At 45.1% G+C, this 22,629-nt stretch overlaps 1 protein-coding gene across 1 annotated transcript in view; it reads right to left on the bottom strand.

Moving 5' to 3' along the window:
- Nucleotides 1-22,629, bottom strand: part of SLC1A1 (solute carrier family 1 member 1) — an 83,744-nt gene that overhangs the window by 26,642 nt on the left and 34,473 nt on the right. Inside the window, exon 2 of the mRNA XM_047831419.1 lies at nucleotides 16,164-16,304. Coding sequence (XP_047687375.1) covers nucleotides 16,164-16,304 — 141 coding nt within the window. The remainder of the gene's footprint in view (nucleotides 1-16,163; nucleotides 16,305-22,629) is intronic.

Raw genomic sequence — 22,629 nt, 5'->3', positions numbered from 1 at the left:
AACCTGTACAAGCCCATGGAATCCTGGTCCAAGCGAGGATGTATTTTCAGATGTCTCGTCCTCGAGTCGATGTCTAAATTCAGCAGCTCCCAGCCCCGAAGGTACGGACAAGTGACAGGCTCAGAGGGTAGCTGCAGAACTGTTCTTGGGTATGTGTTTTGTGCCCTCTCGGGGTTTTCTTCCAGCAGTGAAACAAATTAAATCTATGTAGGTAATTGTTTCCAGCATATGCTAATATGTCTTAATTTGTCTTAATGATTTGGCCATGGGCTGCTGCCTCTGCTTCTATTCCAGGACCCAGCTGGCAATAAAAGGCTTCATAATAACGAGATTCTTGGTGGGAAGTATCTTAAACAAATACGTCCCCTAAAGCAGTCTGCCAGCTCCCCTCTGCTGGAGGACAGAGATTGTATTGTAGTTACTTTGGGAAGGGCTTTACTTCCCGTTCCTCAAATCTACCTTAGTCCTATAATTCTCCCGGACAGATCAGAGATGTAACTCAAGGGGCGCCTGGGGGGCTCAGTCGGCTAAGCGTCCGACTCGGGCTCAGGTCACGATCTTGCGGTTTGCAGCTTCGAGCCCCATGTCAGGCTCTGTGCTGATAGCTCGGAGCCTGGAGCCTGCTTTGGATTCTATGCCTCCCTCTCTCTCTGTCCCTCCCCCACTCATACTCTCTCTCTCTCTCAAAACAAAACAAAAAAAAACCCCCACACATTAAAAAAAACCAAAAACAAACCAGAAATGTATTTGAACCAACAACTGTACTTCTGTACATTTTACCTCTAGAGTTACGCTTCTACCTCTCCAGCCATCACTGATGAGGGGCAGAGCTGGCCCCCCACTTCCAGGCCCTTGGACTATTTATCACGTGGTGCCAGGGGTAGAGGTGATGGGCCACCACAGAGGCTGGGAACATACGCAGAGCAACAGCCTGTTTTGAAAACCTCCACAAGTCACCGGAACATTCCTGAACTTAACTTGAACGTGGAAAGCTTGTCTGGATAGTCTATACACCCCACCTGCTAATAATAGCAATGATGCTGAGGCTTAATTCTAATCAAAATGACAGTGACCATACACACTGTGTCCTGCACAGTGGGTACATGTGGAATGCGTCACCTCCTTTATCCCTCGCCATTTGGTGGGGACGCTGGGATCCCAGTCCAGACTCGACCCCACAGGCCATATTCTTAACCACTCTCTCACAGTGGCTCTATCCACGTGCTGTGAAATTCTAGACCAGTGCTGCCTCACGGAACCGTCATGGTGAAGTGCTTCCTCTTCGTGCTTCTGTTGTATTGACCACAAGCTACCTGTGGCAGGTGTGCTTGGGATCTGGCTAGTGTGGGGGCACCTGGGTAGCTCGGTCGTTAAGTGTCCGACGCATGATTGCGGCTTAGGTCACGATCTCACGGTTTGTGAGTTCGAGCCCCGCGTCAGGCTCTGCACGGACACTGTGGAGCCTGCTTGGGATTTTCTTTGTCCCTCAGTCTGTCCCTCCCCTGCTCATGCTTTTCTCTCTCAAAACAAATCAATAAAACCTAAAAAGAAAAAAAGAATTTTGTATTTGATGCTTTCCCTCAGAAAGAACTGCATCTTTGTACAGGTAGTTCCTTCCTTACAGAGTGAGCCCACTTCAGAGATTCACCCTGTGGCAGTGATTAGGAGCTCGGCAGGTAGTCTCCTTAGAAACCACCTTCATGATCTCGCAGTCCGTGAGTTCGAGCCCCGCGTCCGGCTCTGTGCTGACAGCTCAGAGCCTGGAGCCTGTTTCAGATTGTGTATCTCCCTCTCTCTCTGACCTTCCCCCATTCATGCTCTCTCTCTCTCAAAAATGAATAAACGTTAAAATTAAAAAAAAAAAAAAAAGAAACCACTTGTATGGGGCAGTTTGGTTCAGTTCCCAGGGAGACCAACAGAAACACTTTTCATGCGTGACCTACCTCCACATGAGAACGCACCTAGTATCTTAGTGTTTCTCTGCCTCTCATGTCCCCTCATCATTGTGTGCTCTCCCTGCCCCTCCCCCAGCCTTTTAGACACCTGTCCCATGATCTTTAAAATTTTTTTTTTAACTTTTTTTTTTTTTTTTTAATTTTTTTTTAACGTTTATTTATTTTTGAGACACAGAGAGACAGAGCATGAACGGGGGAGGGGCAGAGAGAGAGGGAGACACAGAATCGGAAACAGGCTCCAGGCTCCGAGCCATCAGCTCAGAGCCTGACGCGGGGCTCGAACCCACGGACCGCGAGATCGTGACCTGGCTGAAGTCGGATGCTTAACCGACTGCGCCACCCAGGCGCCCCTGTCCCATGATCTTTTAATACTACAGGACACTGTTTAGGTACTAAATGTATACATGTCCTCTTTGCATAAAAAGAGTACATTGCTCCCCCTTATCCCAAAAACTCGGCCTTTGCTGCCTTGGGAGCAATTTTGCTCCTGCTGAGAACATGTGGTCTGGCTCAACGGATGTCACAGAATGGTACCTTACTCCAGATGTTAGACTCTGGAGACAGCACCTCTCCATCACTCCTCGGTCACACCTGCCACATTTCAAGTGCTCCCTGGCCACACGAAGCTCGTGCCTACTGCAATGGATGGCATCACAGAGAACATTCTGGAAGGCAGCACTGGTCTAGAATTTTGTAGCACGTGGATAAGAGGCAGCATGACATAGCGGTTAAGAAAACAGTCCCGTCACTTACCGGGGAAAAGGTCAAATGGCATGGCCACTTTCCTCCCAAACAGGTGGGATATCACCGTACTTTATCCCGGGGCTTTACTCTCAAATCTCAATAGCCACCTTGATCCCTTTCAGGCCATGCCTCATGCCTGGCAAAGCCTGGTTGCCTCTCTTTGTGGTTCATTCCCAGATCTTGTTTCTTCCGGGAGCGGCCACCCACCTCTGGGAATTGACAGGTGAGAGGGGCCTGCACACTAACACATCACAAGGCAGGTGTGATGGGGTCTGTACAGAAGCCAGCGGTAAGGGTTTAAAGATGTTAACAGTAATTGAACACGGACTTCAAGTTTGTGAAATATAATCACAAAAGTAGGGCTAGCATTTTACTTTTTTATATCTTTCCCTCATAATTCATTTTTATTATAGTCTACAAAGGTTACTGATCTGTGACAGACTGGAAATTTTAAAAAACTGGATCTCTCCCATCCATTTAAGAGACTGGATGCTTTGCATGAAAAGATGCTCGACATCACTCATCATCAGGGAAACACAAATCAAAACCACAATGAGATACTACCTCACCCCTGTCAGAATGGCTAAAATTAACAACTCAGGCAACAACAGATGTTGGCAAGGATGCAGAGAGAGAGGATCTCTTTTGCACTGCTGGTGGGAATGCAAACTGGTGCAGCCACTCTGGAAAACAGTATGGAGGTTCCTCGAAAAATTAAAAATACAACTACCCTCTGACCCAGCAATTGCACTACTAGGTATTTATACAAAGGATACAAAAATGCTGATTCCAGGGGCACATGCACCCCAATGTTTATAGAACTACTGACAATAGCCAAAGTATGGAAAGAGTCCAAACGTCGATCCACTGATGAATGGATAAAGACGATGTGGTGTATATACACAGTGGAATATCACTCGGTGACCAGAAAGAATGAAATCTTGCCATTTGCAACAATGTGGATGGAACTAGAGGGTATTACGCTAAGCGAAATTAGTTACAGAAAGACAGGTATCATATGATTTCACTCATATGTGGAACTTAAGAAACAAAACAGATGAACTTAAGGGAAGGGAAGGAAAAATAAGACAAAAACGGGGAGGCAAAGCCTAAGAGACTCTTAAATACAGAGAACAAACTGAGGGTTGCTGGAGGGGAGGTGGGTGGGGGGCTGGGCTAACTGGGAGATGGGCACTGAGGAGGGCCCTTGTTGGGATGAGCACTGGGTGTTATTCTGTAAGTGATGGATCACTAAATTCCACTCCTGAAATCATTATTACACTACATGCTAAGTAACTTGGATTACAAAAAGGAAAAAAAAAAAAAAGACACGGGATGTTTGCAGAGTGCTGGCACAGGGGATGGGCACCACGGGCTTCTAGAGGAGTCAGAGGTGTCCCCGGGCTGAGGTGATATGGCAGACAGCATCTGAACTGGGCAGAAAGAGATGAGCAGGATTCGGACAAAGATTCTTTGCTTGACCGCACTTTAGTCGGGCTCCCGAACCTTCTCCTGGGCCCATCTGTGTACTTCTTGCAAAATCCAGGTTTAGCAAGAACTTTGCTAAGTTAGTTTTGCCAGAACCCCCACCTTCCACCTCTGGTAGCTTCCCCATCCTCCACCGTCTCCCAGGTGGCTCCTGGGCACCCTGGCCTGCCTCCCAGCAAGAATCCTGTTAGCTCAGTTGGCTAGAATGCCCCAGTACCTCTGATGTTCCTTCTTAGTGACTTTCCACCCACTGACCACCCCCCCACCCCATCCTCCTCCTTGGCGACCAATTCCCTCTTGCGATGCTATATTCAGAGTTAAGCCCCATCTCTCCTACTGACGCAAAATCCCACTGCAGTGGTCCCCACACCTGCCATGGTGGTCCCGAATAAAGTCCACCCTACCACCTTTAACAAGCAGTTTAACTTTAATAAGTTAAACATCAATTTAGTTTTGAATTTTTAACACTGCATTTTTATTTCCTTAACAAGTCCGGTTTCCAGTGAGCTCACCACTGTCCTTTCCAACCAGCGACCGTTCTGAGGCTGGACTATGGCCTAGAAACAGGGATACTATCTCGAGTTGTCCTTGGAAGTTAGGGGGACCTGCTAGCTCTTTATTTTGAGACAGCACACTTGCTTTTTTTTTTTTTTTTTTTTTTTTTTTTTTACCTTGGGAGGAGGCTCTGATGAGCTGGGGATACTGGCTCCTGGCCAGAGCTGTAATAATCTTTTAGAACCTTTTATAAAAACACTACAAAGGAAGCAGTTTGCAGAGGGCTAAACAATAGCACGTTTTAAAAATAAACACCCAAGGGCAAAAGACTCCTGCGAGGGCTGATTAAGCTACCACCCACTGGAGAACAAAGTTTTCGTGACAATCTCTCCCCACCTTGTCATTAAGGTGTCAAAATTAACTCCATTATTGGAAGGTGTTTTTGGTCTGGCATTTGTGGGCACTTCACAATTGGGAATGGACACAACATCCAAGAAACTCACTGCTGCATGGGAGTTAAAACCCTCTTATGCCGAGGACTCCTACCCCTCTATCACCAGCATGGAGAACAACAGCACAGGCTCCAATTGCAGCCCAGCCTTTTCCTTCCAGACTCCCGTTTCTCCATCTATAAAAATGCAGCTTTTCAATGTCTCTACCTCCTACAGGGTAACTGCGAGGAGCAAAGTGGACAACCTCATCTTGCACGGCTGCCGTGAAGATTAGAAACAGTACGTATAACCTACCTGGTACAGTGCCTAGAACTTAACCTGCACTCAGTAGACAGCCTCCACTGTTGCTAAATGAAAAATGATCAATCTGAAGGGTGGGGCTAATCAAATGGAAGGCACTTAGCAAGAGTTAGCTCATGCATTCCCTCACTTTCTCCAGAATCCTTCTGTATTCCTTCATCACACCGGTGCAAAAGAGCACCCACCAGGCCATTTCACACTCTGGTATAACCTCCAAGGACACTGATGATCAACTGGAAGATCTTCACCCTGGCTGAAGAGACCCTGTCCCCAGGGAGCCCGCCTGCCCAGCCCAGCCGGGGCTACCTTCCTGCTTAGTAGCGCTCCAGCCCCATCCCCGGGGAGCAGACTGAGCTCCCTGCCACGCTTGGTGGGCGCCTCCCTCTGCCTGACTGCCGTCCCCTACTCCTCACTTGTCTACTTTCAAGTCTTTTCCTTGGGGTCCTTCCCTGAGTTATCAGGCTAAACCAGCCTCCTCTGTTTTCCTCATCTGACACCCTGCTCACATCACCTTTCACAATTTTTGTCACTGGGCTCGTTATTTATTTACACACGGTCTTTTGCACTAGAGTGAGCTCCATGGAGGGCAGGAGACCCAGATAGCTGCGTGTTCACCAAAGCATAGCCAGTGCCCAGCACGTAGGAGGAGCTTGATAAATGTGTTGGTTGAATGAGTAACCTAGTTAGGTATGGTTGCCTGCCCCAGACCCCTCTCCCTGGTCCCTGGACAGCAGAATGTCCCAGAATGGAATGCTGTACCAGTCCCTGGTGCTGCCCTTATGATCTGTGTGATCTTGGAACAGTCCTTGGAACTGCTCTCATCTCTGAAAATGGACATAAGGTCCCACCTCCCTTCCTATTTCTTTGGGTTGCTACGAGGATTAAATGAACAAATTCATTCCCCAGGGTAAACAAGGCAGACTATGATCTGGCTTTGTTATTCCAGGACACAGGGCCATCTCTGCAGCCTGGATTAATCCTCCTGGGCTGTGACAGGGGCAGAGAAGAGGCAGAGGGGGCATACAAAATATATTTCTGTGCACGCCTTGCCCATGACATCTATTTTTCTAAGAGGCATCAATACAAAGAACTCCCTGAAGATAGGTTACATCACCACCCTAGACTACTCTGTGAAGTTAAACAAGGTAAACTGGCCCTCGGTCAGAACCAACTAAAGGTCACTTTTGCAGCCTCCGTCAGGAGGTCCACATTTGATGTTTAAAATGTGTCATGAAGCAGCATGCTGGTCTCCTGGTCTTCAGCCATCCAGGGGGCTGTTTCCAACATTTTTTATACCACAGACCTTGGTGGTGTTTGTAGTTGGGACCAGTTTTCCAGAAGACCTCACGAGCGTTTATAGGAGGCTTATGGTTCAGGAAGAGCATTAAACACATTTCAGAGGATCTGAGGGACTCAGCTATTCTCTTCAAAGTCCATACGAATGCTTTGACATCGAGACGGCTAACAGCTCCGTGAAAAGTCTCGTTTTGTTTTTGTTTTTTTTTTTTTTTTAACTACAGCCTAATTATTATTGAGCTTTTTTTTTTATAATTTTTTTTTTTAACGTTTAGTTATTTTTTTTTTGAGACAGAGAGAGACAGAGCATGAACGGGGGAGGGGCAGAGAGAGAGGAAGACACAGAATCTGAAACAGGCTCCAGGCTCCGAGCTGTCAGCCCAGAGCCCGACGTGGGGCTCGAACTCAAGGACTGTGAGATCGTGACCTGAGCTGAAGTCGGACACTTAACCGACTGAGCTGCCCAGGCGCCCCTATTATTGAGCTTTTTGCTTCTCCTCCTTATAAAATTGGTAGCTCAGGATTCTGGGTAGAAGCCACTTGCCTGCTGGTGAACGTTACACCCTAGCGTCTTACAAAGGCTAAGTCTTTTTATGTGTTTTCCTTTCCAGAATGAAATCCATCACGTGTACTTTCAACTGTGCGTCTCAACTCTAATAGCTTCTCATGCCAATGCCGGGACTTTCTAGAAACTTCTGACGGTAGCAGGCATGCCATGACACAGTACTACTATTTCCCTGTTTTACAGCTGAGTGTCCAGGTTGCACAGCTAGCAAATGGCAGAGCCAGGATTCACATCGAGGCAGTCTGGTATGCTTAACCACTAGACTCTCCTGCCCCTCTAAGATCGGTACTCACAGACTTCTTTGTTTGACCACACTTTGTCAGGCTCCTGAACCTCTATGCCCATCTGTATTTTCCTGCAAAATCTAGTTTTCATAAAAACTGTGCTAAGTCGGTTTAACCAGAATCCTCATATCTGATCACTCTCCGTACCTGATCAGGCTCCCCCTCCCCCCTCCCCCCCCCAGCTAGGGTCTGGTCACCCTGGCCTGCCTTCAGCAAGAATCCTACTAGGTTGGTTTAGCTAGAATCCCCCTTACCTCTGATGTTTCCTCCTCATAAATTTCCATCCACTGATCCCCTACCCTGCTCCTTGGCTATCAATTCTCACTTGCTGATAGAGTTGAGCCCCATCTCTCTCCCCCACTGCGAAATCGGACCCCGCAGGGTCCCCACCTATCATGATGGTCCCGAATAAAGTCTGCCTTACTACCTTTAACACGTGTCACTGTGTTTTGTTTTGTTTTTTTTAATACTTCCCCACCTGATGCTTGATCAGGGTGTTCTTTTGCAGAGAACAGCACTTCTGGCTGTCACTGCTGTCACTTCCTTCCCCGTGCCTAGACAGACCCCTGACGAAGCACCTGCTCACCTTGCCAATCCACTCCTCTTCCTCATGTGCCCAGCATTCTGCTCAAAGCCTCACTGTCCTGGCAACGTGCCATGCAAGCTGCTGTTTTCTTCTGCCTGGAGCCCCTACCCCCTTCATTGGATTCTTATCTTTTCTTCAAAACTCCACCCCAGTGTCCTCATTCTCCCAAAGCACTTAGCATACCAGATTACAATGTATTCACTCTCCCTTGCTCGAACAGGACTTATCTGTATCATGTGTGCCTAGCACAGAGCCTCAGACATTGAAGACGGACAGACGGACGGACGGACGGAAGGAAGGAAGGAAGGAAGGAAGGAAGGAAAGAAGGAAGGGGTGGAATCCCAGGTCCACGCATTCAACATATAGGAGGCTTCTTAGAATCCCTGCATGGTTTTTCACTCCTTTTTTTAAGAAACAAAATCAGGTTGGGGCGCCTGGGTGGCTCCGTTGGTTAAGTGTCCGACTTCGGCTTAGGTCATGATCTCACAGTTTGCGGGTTTGAGCCCCACGTTGGGCTCTGTGCTGACAGCTCGGAGCCTGGAGCCTGCTTCAAATTCTGTGTCTCCTCCTCTCTCTGCCCCTCCCATGCTCGTGCTCTGTCTCTCAATAATAAATAAACGTAAAAAAAATTAAAAAAAAAAACACAACAGGTTAACTTAGAGTTGAGTGGAGCTGTGAGCCAGTGTAGTAACAGCAGAGGCAGAAGTCAGGCTCATTCATGGTTGATTCTCCAGCTTCACTAGCTCAGAATTAGACTGACACAGCTTGCATGTTTCATTTTATTATTGTGGCAAATGGCATGCTCATTGTGGGGACTCCATTCCTTATACATCAGGTGCCCCTTTCTTCTTTGCAGAAAAGGCAATGGAGACATCAAATTAATATAGTAAGTCCTCTGGCTTCAGTAGCTGTGCTCTAACTCAACATGAATTTCCTGATGATCTTAGGAAAATGCTTAATTCGTGTGTACAAACCTGCTTAGTTCATCTTATTTTCTCGGTTCCCTAGCAAGGCTTGGGAAGGTTAAAAAAAAGTACTTAAATTCAGGCAGAATCCAGTGGTTACAGATGTTGCAAATGAGGCAAGAAGTTCATTCATGGCCTGTATGGTTTGGGGCTACGACCTTGCCTTCCCCAGCATGGAACTGTAAGTTTAAAGGGCACCCTGAAATGGCAATTTTCTAGAGATGAAACTAAGAAGCCACCAATGGTTCCAAAAGAGCACCCATACTCCCTGCACTCCCACCAGCAGAAGCGGACATTAAATGCTCTTAGGTCCCCAACGGCAAGCTGTACAACCAAGTGACATGTGCATTTTCCACTCCTCCACCTTCTTGGCCACAAGGGGACTCACAGACCTGGCCAGAAGTCCCAGGATGCATGAACGGGTGAGTGGCAGGAACCCCACCCTCTCACAGGTGTGGTTTTCTGTTTATCTGTTTTCATGAAGGCGGGGTTAACAAATGTTGAATTTAATCAAACCCCATTTCAGGGAGGGGGGGACATGGCCTGGTTCTTTCCATTGGAGGACATAGGATAGTACCCAGGTTCACAGCTGCTTACGAGTAAATGAATACATCGCTTAAAAAAAAAAAAAAAAAAAAAGCCTTCCCCAGCCCACCCGATCCAACGTGTTCTCTCCTGCAAAGCCTGAATTTCAAAAATAGGCATCTCTGGGGCACCTGGGTGGCTCAGTCAGTTGAGCGTCCGACTTCGGCTCAGGTCTGGATCTCACAGCTTTTGAGTTTGAGACCCCATCGGGCTCTGTGCTGACGGCTTACAGCCTGGAGCCTGTTTCAGATTCTGTGTCTCACGGTCTCTCTCTCTCTGCCCCTAATTCACTCGCGCTCCGTCTCTCTCCCTCAAAAATGAATAAACATTTAAAAAAATTTTTTTAAATAGTTATCTCCAAAAACCTTGACCGACTTCACTTACCCTGCTCCCGGCTCCATGCCTCACTGCCTCTTGGGGGAATTTCACTCACTGATTGATAGTAGTATTTGCTTGCCATGCTGGTTTATCTTGCCACCAGGATTCCACCTCAACTGCACTGTACCTTGAGAGTTAGAATCTCGCCTTATCCTTTATCTTGGCCAGCTGCTGGCTGGCCTCCTGTTATTGCAAATAAATGCGTTTTTGGCACACAGCCATGCCCATCACTTACATATTGTTGATGGGTGATTTTCCGTGGCAGCCAGTTGGGAAGCTGGACAGAGAACATGTGGCTCGAAAAGCTTAAAATATTCATTATCTGGCCTTTTACCAAAAAAAGTGTGCAGATCCCTACTTGCTGCGTATTTTACATCTGACTGCTGTTTGATAAATATTGTTTCTATCTAAACTTCTATAAGGTTTTTTTTTTTTCTTGGTTAAAAAGTAGTGGAAAACTTCAGGCCTTAGAGTGGAGATCAAGCCCTAAAAATTTGAAGTCCTGACGTATAGGGGCTGCTGGAGTGACAACCATTTAAAGTTTGAAACAAGTTTTGTTTTGTTTTGTTTTTTTAATCACTGAAGGGTGGAGTCTTCCGTTTATCCTTGAAGAAGCTTCCCACAGATGTAAATTCAATCCTCAACCAACACTCTTGTCAAAAGGGGAAGGTTCATCGACATACAGAATGCAGGTGCTCTCTACCAAAGTCTCATGTTTGGTACATAATTTGTCCAAGAGGTGAAATCAGTGCTAAGACCCAGAGACTCAGTGGTTTGGGATGGAGGGAAAGGAGGGAGTTTTCTTGGCTTGGTATAAATTTGCAATGTACTGGACTGCAAACCCACAGGACAAAGTACAATGTGGGTGCTTCTGAGGAGCCAACATTTGAAGGAAATCCAGAGTAAGGTGCCACAGGAACAGGCAGGAGTAAGCATCTTGCTCTCAGGACAGACTGCACCGGCAGTGGCATGGACTCAACACAGCCCAACGTGGACAGACTCCCACGTCCTGCAGGTTGGGTGGGTAAGCCCCAACCCAGCAGGCACGGATGCTATCCATTCTGGAGTGAGTGTCCTGATGGGGCCCACAAGGCAAATCACCCCTTTGCACCCACAACGAGGGTTTCCACTTGGTTTGCTTCCGGGCTGGGGCAGGAAGACCTATGTGATGGTGAAATTTTTCCTTCTCAAAGCCTCGTGTCGGGGGATGGCAATGCCTGGAACATCATGTGGAGGGACGGGCTGGCAGCTGAGCAAAGGGGGACCTCTTCAGGCCTCCCTCTTAAGGGAGAGGCCTGATGGCACTGTTGGTGTTTCACCTACTTTCATTCCCCAAACTTCCATAAAGCTTTGTCCCAAGGAACAGCCTGTGAAGAATTCTCACTCCTATCTTAGGAGAGAGGAGCAAAAGGAGAGTTCCTCAGGGTCAGAGGCGTGGCCGCAGTCACTGGAGACACCAGAGGAGGCAGCTGTGACCGGCAGAGCACTTCTGGCCCAGTGGTGGCGGCCAAGAGGCTGCAGTGGAAAGGATGGGGGTCTCATCCTGAGCACAGCTAAGGTGCCATCTTGGAATGATGCTCAGGGAACCCCTGGGAGACGGGTTGAGGGGCCGTTCCCTTTCCTGTGATGGTCATGGGAGGCCTAGGTCATCATCATCTGTGTATTCAAGAAAATGTGCCCTGAATTTAAACTCACTGGTGGTGAGACCTGGACCAGGACTTTCCAGAACCACAATTCTCTTGCTGATTCCCCAGTGGTTTGATATAAGCACAGCTTAGAAACCTAAACGTTAAGGGGGCCCAAACAGATATTCTGCACACCCGCAGGAGCATGATCCTCAGAATGTCAATTACAGGAAGGATTCTGTTAGTGCCTACACTGCCTGTCTCTAAAAATGCCTTGAGATTACATCTACTGTGCCTTTTCTCTTTTTTTCCTGTTTTAACTAAATTCTAGACATTCTGTCATTCTATCCCTGCATAATTCCATATGCATTAAAAAGGAAATTTTCTTACATAACTAAAATGCCGTTATCACCACTAACAAAATTATCAATAATTTCTTGGTACCATCTAAGCCTATATTCAAATTTCCCCGATTAATGTGACATGTTACCCTCATTCATCACATTAAAAAGGATGCTTCTGTTTAAAAAGAAATAGCTATAAACTATTTTTATGTCAGCGGAGGCTTTCATGGCAGAGGGTTTTTTTTTTTTTTTTAATTTTCCTACATGTTAATCCATCAAGAGAGTTTCCTTTATGCAGAAGCACAGATTACTAATCGTAGGTCTCAATTTTGTTTCTCCCTCTAATGTGTGTGTCCTTAGGACATCCATTTAACTCGCCCCAGCTTCCAACAAGCATCTTTCTTTGTCCTAATAAGTGTATAAAATAAGCTAATGGTCTGCTGCATTTATAAAGGCTTCTGAAATGTGAAAACTGCTCTTCCTGTGCATTTCCACAGCCATCCTCCACTCCTGGCTCTGTGCTGAACTGGGGAGGCAGAGGACCACCGCAGGGTTTGGAGAAAGGACCACGCACCACGGAAAAGGTGGTGCAGAGCTACAGGTGCTGGGAACAGAGCTGTGGGACACAGAGCAGAACCCATCCCACTCTGGGAGACAGTGGGAGAGGGGGAAAAGGAGAGAAGGAGAGGGAGAGAGAGAGGGAGGAAGAGTGAAAGTAAATGCAAAACCAACCAAACAAAAATAACAAACAAAAGGGTGCCTGGGTGGCTCAGTTGGTTAAGCATCTGACTTTGGCTCAGGTCACGATCTCCAGGTTCTTGAGTTCAAGCCCCGCCTCAGGCTCTGTGCTGACAGCTTGGAGCCTGGAGCCTGCTTCACATTCTGTGTCTCCCTCTCTCTCTGACCCTCCCCCGCTCATGTTCTGTCTCTCAAATATAAGAAATAAAACAACAAAAAAAAAAGTTTTTAAGAAAACAAACACGTATTCACCTTGAAAATGTAAAGGAAGAGCAATGAGTCATGTTTTCTTACTATCCATATCTAACTGCTATTAACTATTTGGTTTTCATCCCAACTTTTAAAAATGCACATAAATTTTAATAAAATTTGGATTGTATACAACATCCTATTGTGTAATTTGTTTTATTTTCCTATTTTACACCGTGTTAGAACATATCCACATGTCATTAAATGTTTCCAAGACAAGGTTTTTAATAGTTGTAGACTCATAGCTTAGGTGTATAACTTCCAGTGAGACTACTTATAATTTACCACCATTATAAAAGTAATGCTTTTATGAACATCCTTGTACCTAAGTCTTTGAACATATCTGATTATTTACAAGAAATTCTGAGAAGCAGAATTACAAAGTAGAGAGATCAGAACATGTTCCAAGTTGCCCCCCACCAAATTTGTTCCAAACTGAAAATGTATGAATGAGCCTGTTTTCCCACAACCTTGCCCGCGCTAGTCATATTACCTTAATCTGACAATTTAAAACATGAATATGAGATCACTGTTCCCATCCTGCTTTGTTCATGTCCCTTGAATCTTTTGACTATTCTGTTGCTCATGACAACAGAATGGGGTAGCGGTTCTGCACTCTTTTGCTCTTAATTGCCAGCGTTTGGTAAAGGAAAAATGTAGAAATGTTAAGGGGGCGCCTGGGTGGCTCAGTTGGTTAAATGTCCGACTTTGGCTCAGGTCATGATCTCAAGGTTCCTGAGTTCAAGCCCTGCTTTGGGCTCTGTGCTGACAGCTCCGAGCCTGGAGCCTGCTTCAGATTCTATGTCTCCTTCTCTCTCTGTCCCCCCCTGCTTGTGCTCTCTCAAAAATAGACAAACATTTAAAAACATTTTTTTTTTTAATGTCCAGACCTGTGATACAGCTTGAAAAAGCAGCTGGGCTACGTGGTGAGCAAAGTGCTGAGGGTTGCAAATTATTTTCCTAGATTATCTGCAAAGCTGAGCTAGCACACAAAACAGCCCGACTGCAAAAATACCACTAGATGTTGACTGCCAAAACTGATACATATTTCAAACATCACATATTATACTAGTATATTCACACATGTATTTTTACCTCTTCTTCTGAAACCCGGTTTAACGCACGAGTTTTGGATTTGTTGCCGAATTTGGATCAACTTTCCATACATTCCTGCACAGACCCAAGTTTTAAGTGGTATTGATCATCAAGTGATTTATGTACCTTGCGCAAGTGCATGCCAAGTATAGTATTATATGTTTAACTGTGAATGTTTTTCTTGGGAGAGAGTCCAAAGCTCTCATCATCTTTTCAAAGGAGCCTCAGAAGAGATTTAGAATTTTGAGGCTGAGAAAATTCTAAGGGGTGATAAAGGCAACATCTACTGGGCCAGCAGGTAAATGAGCAGCACGGACAAGGTGTCAGATGATAGGGTAGGGGGGCTGCGGTATCCTCAAACGTATTAGCTTCAAACTAAATAGAGTAGCTGTCACTTAGCTCTAGATCACTGTTGGTCTTGGGGAGGGGGGGAGGGGGGTACATGGGTTCAGTGTTTTGTGATCTTAATTCTTTTCAGAGGAAGCCAGAAATCCAGATGCCTACATGAAATCTTGCAAGTTTCAGATGCTCACACTAACTTAAAGTTGAACAGATGAACAATACATGGTACAACACACTGGCCTGCTGATTTGGCCCTCAGGCTGCAGGGCCTAAAAGAAGCCGGGCGTTTCAAAACACAATTAAACACGTACGTACAAATAATTAAACGCTCTTTTTAGGCTGGTAATAAGCCAAGAACACCCAGACCAGGAGATTCTAATGTGACTGGAGTTTGGCACTTGAAAAGTTCAAAAGCCAGATCTATAGCTGGGCACAGCAGATCCTGCCCCCTGCCCCCACCCAAGGCTAACATCCAGGGCTCCCCACAGATAAGCCCCAGGTCGTCGTAGTGGCAGTGGGGAAAAATGTTCTGGAAAAGGACTCGTCAAGATTCCTAACTGTGCGGTTACATAAAACCTGAGTTTTTTCAAGCAGACAATACTAGGGAGGGGCGGGCCACATTTTACCTATCGCCAGAACGAAGGTAAGTACGAGAGACTCTGGAATGCACTGAGAAGCTCACCGCACCCACACAAATAACATTTCTGTAAGCCAAATTACTCTCCACCTCCAGCGGGAAGCCTGCTCTTTAGAGGGACCTTGCAAGAGAATGGCCACTAAGGGAGAAAGCATTTCCAAAGCCAACTGTGTCACAAGTTCAGATGTGAAAATGCCAGGCTGTTAAAATGCGGTGCAAACCCATAATGAAACGTTTTCCGCAGCACGCGGCTGTGAGTTTTCAAGGGCAGGTATGCGGAGCAGTAGAAGCCCAGCGGGGAAGGCAGAGAGACTCCAAGGGCAGCTGCCCAGGGTGGGTGGGGGGGCTAGGACGGCTGCAGGTGGGAAACAGATGAGTGAACTACCGAAAACAATTTCAAAACTGACAACCACATTTCGCCTGGGGACAATGGTTGACATTTCAGTGGCCAAATATGGTATTTTTTTTGTTTTGTTTTGTTTCGTTTTTGTTTTACTCCTGTGTCCTGGATAGAGTGTTATTTATAGTATGTTTGAAAATGGCATCTTGCGGGGCACCTGGGTGGCTTAGGCGGTTGAGCGTCTGACTTCGGCTCAGATCATGATCTCACAGTTCATTGAGTTCAAGCCCCACAATGGGCTCTCTGCTGTTGGGCCAGAGCTCGTTTTGTATCCTCTGTCCCCCTCTCTCTCCCTGCCCCTCCCCCGCTCACCCTCTCTCTCAAAAATAATGAATAAACATTAAAAAAAAAAAAGAAAAGAAAAAAGAAAATGGCATCTTCCTCACAAGACATCACATGGCTGGCCAAATGAAGCTGGTGGACAGTGCCCTAGGTAGAGCAGTGGCACTTTGTGAGTAATGAAATATTCCCACTCAAGCCAATATATACTTTCCAAGTAAGCAGAGAGAGAGAGAGTGTGTGTGTGTGTGATGCGTGAGATACATCAAATGCATTTCAATTTTTTTCATAATTAGAAAAGCACAACTTAAGAGACAGCTCCTTAAATAATCACAGAGAACCATCAGTTTTCTCAAGGTACCTGTAATCATGCTGGATATAATTAACGGCAAAATGATGAGTTTCAGCATCCTCATTAGAATTTCCCCGGGAAAAGCAAAGTAGAACTTCTCCAGACTAGACAGCTTGCTGTATTCTCGAACCAAGACGCCGATGGCAATCCCTAAGAGAAACAAGATCAGAAAAAAGAAAAGAGGAATAGCATTGAGTTCTCCTGTATGCATTTCAATGGAAAAATACCCGCCAAAGACCCCCACATTTTAATGGCATGAAAAATAGTTTAGATGATCTTCCATGAGTCTGGAAATTTGAGTCTCAAAAACCAAACATTTTAATGAATAAAAAGTACACATTTATTCCGCAATTCTGTAAAATATATTCTTCACTTGAAAGCTTTTGGTCTTCTCTCTTTCCTCCTGCAATTACATTTATTATAATGACAAAATGTCCCAAATCCTTCTGGGCAGGAAGCGAAATTCATCATTTTACTCAACCCAATATAATTATTTTGTTTTTACACACTCCCCTTATTCTTGGTCCACCTTAGGTATTTTACATTTTATTTACTTGTTTGTTTTTTAAAGTAATCTCTTCCGCCAACCAGGGGCTCAAACTCATGACCCTGAGATCAAGACTCACATGCTCTACTAACTCAGCCAGCGAGGCAGCTTAGGTGTCCTAGGTTTTATAGTTTACATACCAGTGTTCCTTTTTCTCATTTCCTCATATATACTCTTCTCATGGTAGTTTTTATGATACTCCTTGTTTATGCATCTTCTGTAATAGCATAATGTTCTCTTGGTTTGATATATTCACACATTGTTGAACAAATGTGTTGTCTAAGGCTCTCTGAATCCCTTTTAGTTATGTCTACATTTTTTTTTTTTTTTAAATTTTTTTTTCAATGTTTATATATTTTGGGACAGAGAGAGACAGAGCATGAACGGGGGAGGGGCAGAGAGAGAGGGAGACACAGAATCGGAAGCAGGCTCCAGGCTCTGAGCCATCAGCCCAGAGCCCGACGCGGGGCTCGAACTCACGGACCGCGAGATCGTGACCTGGCTGAAGTCGGACGCTTAACCGACTGCGCCACCCAGGCGCCCCTACATTTTTTTTTTTAACATTTATTCATTTCTAAGAGACAGAGAGAGACAGAGCATGAGTGGGGGAGGGCAGAGAGAGGGAGACCCAGAATCTGAAGCAGGCTCCAGGCTCCGATCTGTCAGCACAGAGCCCAACGCGGGGCTCGAACCCACAAACGGTGAGATCACGACCTGAGCCTAAGTTGGACGCTTAACCAACTAAGCCACCTAGGCACCCCAATCCTTTTTAGTAATTTCTAGATAACGATGTGTCCAAATTGGTCTGATCGAGAGGCTACTGAATCTGAGTATTGTGGACACTGAGGCTTATAATTATGTGAGTGTAGGAAAATGTTCAAAATCAAGAAATGTTATTCAGTGGACACCTGAACAATGCTGGGGTCTGGGGCGCCAACCCCCACACATTTGAAAATGCACGTATAACTTCTGTCTCCACAAAAAATGTAACTACTAACAGCCTGCTGTTGACTGGAAGACTTACTGATAAAAATTAACACATATTTTGTACGTTATGTGTATTGTATACTGTATTGTTATCATAAAGTGAGTTAGAGAAATACGTTATTAAGAAAGTCATGGGGTGCCTGGGTGGTTCAGTCGGTTAAGTGTCCAACTTCGGTTCAGGTCATGATCTCACTGCTTGTGAGTTCAAGCCCTGCTTTGGGCTCTGTGCTGACAGCTCAGAGCCTGGAGCCTGCTTCAGATTCTTTGTCTCCCTCTCTCTCTGCCCCTCCCCTGCTTGCATGTGATCTGGCTATCTCTCTCTCAAATATAAAAATTAAAAAAAAAAAGTTGTAAGGAAGAGAAAATACATTTACAGTGTTGGACTGTATTTACTGAAAAAAACAAAAAACAAAAAACCCCACAAAACAATGTGTGTAAATGTACCTGCACAGTTCAAACTTGTGTTGTTCAAGGCTTAAGTGCACCTTCTCTGAAAGCTTGCCTTTATAGGTGTCTATACGAATTCTTTTCTTGTGCTGGCTTTGGTAACTATGAATCACAAATTTCAAACGGTCCTAACATCTAACTGCCTCTTTCCCACTCCCACACTTTGCCCTTTCCCAACCTCTCATTTTTTATTTTTTTTACATTTATTATTTTTATTTTTTAGCAATTTCTATGCCCAACATGGGGCTCGAACTCACAACCCTGAGATCAAGAGTCACCAGCTAGGAGCCCCATTCCCCTCCACCCCTCTCTTTTTTAAACCAAGAGATAAGATGGGCTGGGATGATTTGTACATCTCTTTTCCTCCATCCACCTTCTAGGGTGATATGTTAATTGGAAATAAAATGACAAAGGGCAGTAAGAGTCAAGGAGGAGATCACTGGATATGCTCCTTTACAAACTCAGATCATTAGTCTGTGAAAGTTTATAGTTGCATGGGCACAGTTAAGAACTCTAGGTCAATGAAAAGAGATGTGAATTATAATCAATACTAGAGTCTTCATTTAAATTCTGCTGTACTTCCCGCAGCGGTTAGCAGGCCAAATAAAATAACCCCACACGGAGTATCTGCATAGCAACCTTATCGTTGGTTTAATTTTATTTTCCTACAAATTCCACCTCTGTCTTGATCTCTTTATTTTGTGCAAGCATTTCTGAATGTATTTCTGATCAGCCATTTTAAAATATTTTTGGAACAAACATACATAAACATTTCTATTACTGCCCAGATACACACACACACACACACACAACTCCAGTATCAACCCTCCTTGGTTCATATTTCAAAACCCAGGGCTAGAGACTCCTGAATGGTTAAGAATGCCAAGGATTCAAAATATTTTAAGTAAATTGAAAAAAACCTGTTGTGCTCACTTCCTACTTCACAAATTGCCTATGTTCCACTGTTCTATATGAAACATACCTCTTTTACGCTGTAAGGATACCCTGTAGGATCCAGTGTTTTAAAAAAAAAACAAAAACAAAAACAAACAGACATTCTCTCTCATACTATTCAGGCCGTCTCCAGTAAATGTTTGGCTTGTATGTCAAAGAAGGCTCTATGTAAAAAGAAAGGAGATGTGTCTTGTGCTCAAAAAACAGCCACAGAAGCACTCTGTTGAATAGCAAAAGAACCCCATGAGCTCCAATTTTAGGGTTTATATTACTAGTGATTAACTCTGCCTCTAATCATCTCCACCTCAAATAAATGCGGGGAAATTAGAAAGGAATACACTTGCTGTTTTTCAGCCTTTATCCAGATGTGGGTTTTTATGGGAGAGATAAGAGTCCACAAAAAGCCATTTCAAAGCTATCAGAGGTGATGATCACCACGAAAAGGTTACTATATTTATTAATGAAAACTTTCTGTCAAGTATGTTCTTAGAGTATCACAAATTCCAATTTCTTCCTTCCTCCCTCTCTCCCTTCCCTTCACCTTCCTTCCTTCCCTCCTTTTCTCTCTCCCTTCTCTTCCTTCCTTCCCTCTCTCCTTCTTTCCTCCTTCCCCTCTCCTTCCTTCCTTCCTTCCTTCCTTCCTTCCTTCCTTCCTTCCTTCCCCCCTCCTTTCCTTCCTTCCTTTTTCTTTCTTTCCTGAAAAAGAGGGGATTATAAATACCAATCCAGACCTGGAGAAGCAGTTGAGAGATGAACCCTGGGCCAGAGATGTCACCCCAGGACCCTCAGGGGTAAGAAGTAGCTGGTGAAGAACCTCAGCCAGGAGCCACACCTTGTAAATGGGTGTGTTTTATCTTGGTCTCAAAGCAGTCTGGAAAAACCAGATGCCTGGTAAGAAAAATCACTGTCAATTTCCAGGATCCAAGATGAGGTCAGGATATCACAGGGCACAATCCTTCTCTACCCTTATCCAGAGCCAGAATCTTGGACTGGATTCAAGAGCGCAGAGAGGTCTCCAAGGTCAAAGTCTGCTGAGAATAAGAGCCCACCTGGAGGTAGGTCAGACCCACCTGGCTGGGCAACTCCCGAACTACGGAAGGGGAAGGTCAAGAATGTCTTTGAATGGTAGGTATAGCTCTACGGAGGCCTTCGGCAGGGCCGACAACAGAGCCCAAGGGGAGAACTGTCATCAGGACCTCTGCAGCCCCAGAAATTACCAGGAACTCATTCTTGTGCAGCCTCCCCTCACAAAGGCAAGAAGATCCTAAGCAAGTAGTGAGGCAGCTGGGGAGGAACACGATGTTAGAACAACAGGTTCGAGTTCTGGCTCCATCAACTTACAAGCTGTGTAACTTGGGCCACAATTTTAAACTCTCCCCTCAGGGCAAAAGGCTTGGATGAGATGCCTTCAAGGTCCCTTCTAATGCTCAAGATGCTGTGATAATCTCTGAGCCTTGGTATCCTCAACTTTAAAATGGGCTCATATGACCATTACATTAGCTCCTACAGCTGGCTGGGCCTTCCCCACTTTTTATGCTAAGTGCATCCATAAAACAGGGATGGAAGAAACTAGGGGGGAAGACAATTAAGACCTCGGCTACCGGTTTCTTGTTCAAGTTCATGGTGTCTCAAAGAGCTGCCAGTCCAGTAGCCTACTGTGGAAGAAATGGGGTGATTCTTTTCACTCTAAGCTTATACAAAATTATTGTTCATGAAATAATTCTAGAGGGGCGCCTGGGTGGCTCAGTCAGTTAAGCGTCCGACTTCGGCTCAGGTCATGCTCTCACGGTTTGTGGGTTCAAGCCCCAAGTCGGGCTCTGTGCTGGCAGCTCAAAGCCTGGAGCCTGCTTTGGATTCTGGGTCTCCCTCTCTCTGCCCCTCCCTCATTCACACTCTCTCTCCCTCTCTCTCAAAAAATAAACATTAAAAAATTTTTTTTAGGGGCGCCTGGGTGGCTCAGTCGGTTAAGCGGCTGACTTCGGCTCGGGTCATGATCTCGCGGTCCGTGAGTTCGAGCCCTGCGTCAGGCTCTGTGCTGACAGCTCAGAGCCTGAAGCCTGTTTCAGATTCTGTGTCTCCCTCTCTCTGACCCTCCCCCGTTCATGCTCTGTCTCTCTCTGTCTCAAAAATAAACAAACATTTAAAAAACAATTTTTTTTTAGAAAGAAATAATTCTAGAAATCACGCATAATGACTTATACCAACCTATCCTCCCCCTGGCCCCCATTTTCCAGGTTTTATCCAGCCTTCGTTTCTCTGCACACGTGGGTTTTTCTGTAGGTATGAAAATTAATTCAGGGATAGCAGTTGAATGGCATTTGAGTCAGATTTATGAAAACAGCATTGTTCCTGTTTTTAGGGTATTTTCAGAGAGAAGAGATTAAAATCTTCTGTGGCTTTTTAATCAAAGCCCCAGAATAGTTCTCTGGTACACAGACTGATTTTGGCTTGATTAAATAAGAAATACTGGCAGAGGAAAAAATATTTTTAATTATCACTGAAACAGTTACCAGCCATGCCATCACGCTACGCACCCTATTAGGGAAATTCGCAATACGCCTTCTTGCCCTTTGGGAGCGAATCTAAGATGAACGTTAACAACCAGAAAAGAAAAAGTACAGAATGAGTACAGTTATTAGCAAATGACTATGTGCACACAATGAACAGATGCAAGGATGGTTTCTCTGTCCGTCCTTCCACTGAAATGTATCTGTACCCCTTTCTCATCTTCTTTGGAGCTGAGGCGTTCCATCAGTGCGAGCTCTTTATGTGAACTTTGGCTCCACAGAGATGCCTCTGTAAGACTTTATTTTTAAACCCTTAAAAAAATGTATTTACTGCACAAGCCATATTGTCACAGTTCTACTGGAAATAGTGAGTTCGGAAATTCACTCCCAATCTCACCAACTCAAATATATGCAAAGTGAAGCTGTTTTCATTTCTCGGTATACAATTAAGGTTAATCGTAACATAATGGCTAACAATTTCCGAGTACATGCTTTATGTCCTAAAGCCCTTCAAGTGCATTCTCATGTAATTTTTTTAAGTTTATTTATTTGAGAAAGTCAGTGAGCAGGGGAGGGGCAGAGAGAGAGGGAGAGACAAAGTCCCAAGCAGGCTCTGTGCTGCCAGCACAGAGCGCGATGTGGGGCTCAAATCCCCGACCTAAGTCGAAACCAAGATTTGGACACTTAGCCAACTGAGCCACTCAGGCGCCCCTATATCTTGTAATTTTTTTAAATTAAAAAAAAAATATTTATTTTATTTTTGAGAGAGAGAGACAGTGTGTGAGCAGGGGAGGAGCAGAGAGAGAGGGAGTCACAGAATCTGAAGCAGGCTCCAGGCTCTGAGCTGTCAGCAGAGAGCCTGACGCGGGGCTCGAACTCACGAACTGTGAGATCATGACCTAATGGCTGTATAATTACAGGGCTTGGGGGCAATTTTTTATTGAGAGAAAATTCATGTAACATAAAATTTATCATCTTTAAAATGTACAACTCAGGGGTTTTTAGTATATTCACAATGTTGGGCAACCATCAC

The sequence above is a fragment of the Prionailurus viverrinus genome, chromosome D4, assembly GCF_022837055.1.
Source record: "Prionailurus viverrinus isolate Anna chromosome D4, UM_Priviv_1.0, whole genome shotgun sequence".
NCBI lineage: Eukaryota > Metazoa > Chordata > Mammalia > Carnivora > Felidae > Prionailurus > Prionailurus viverrinus.
This window is presented reverse-complemented; position numbering and strand designations above follow the sequence as displayed.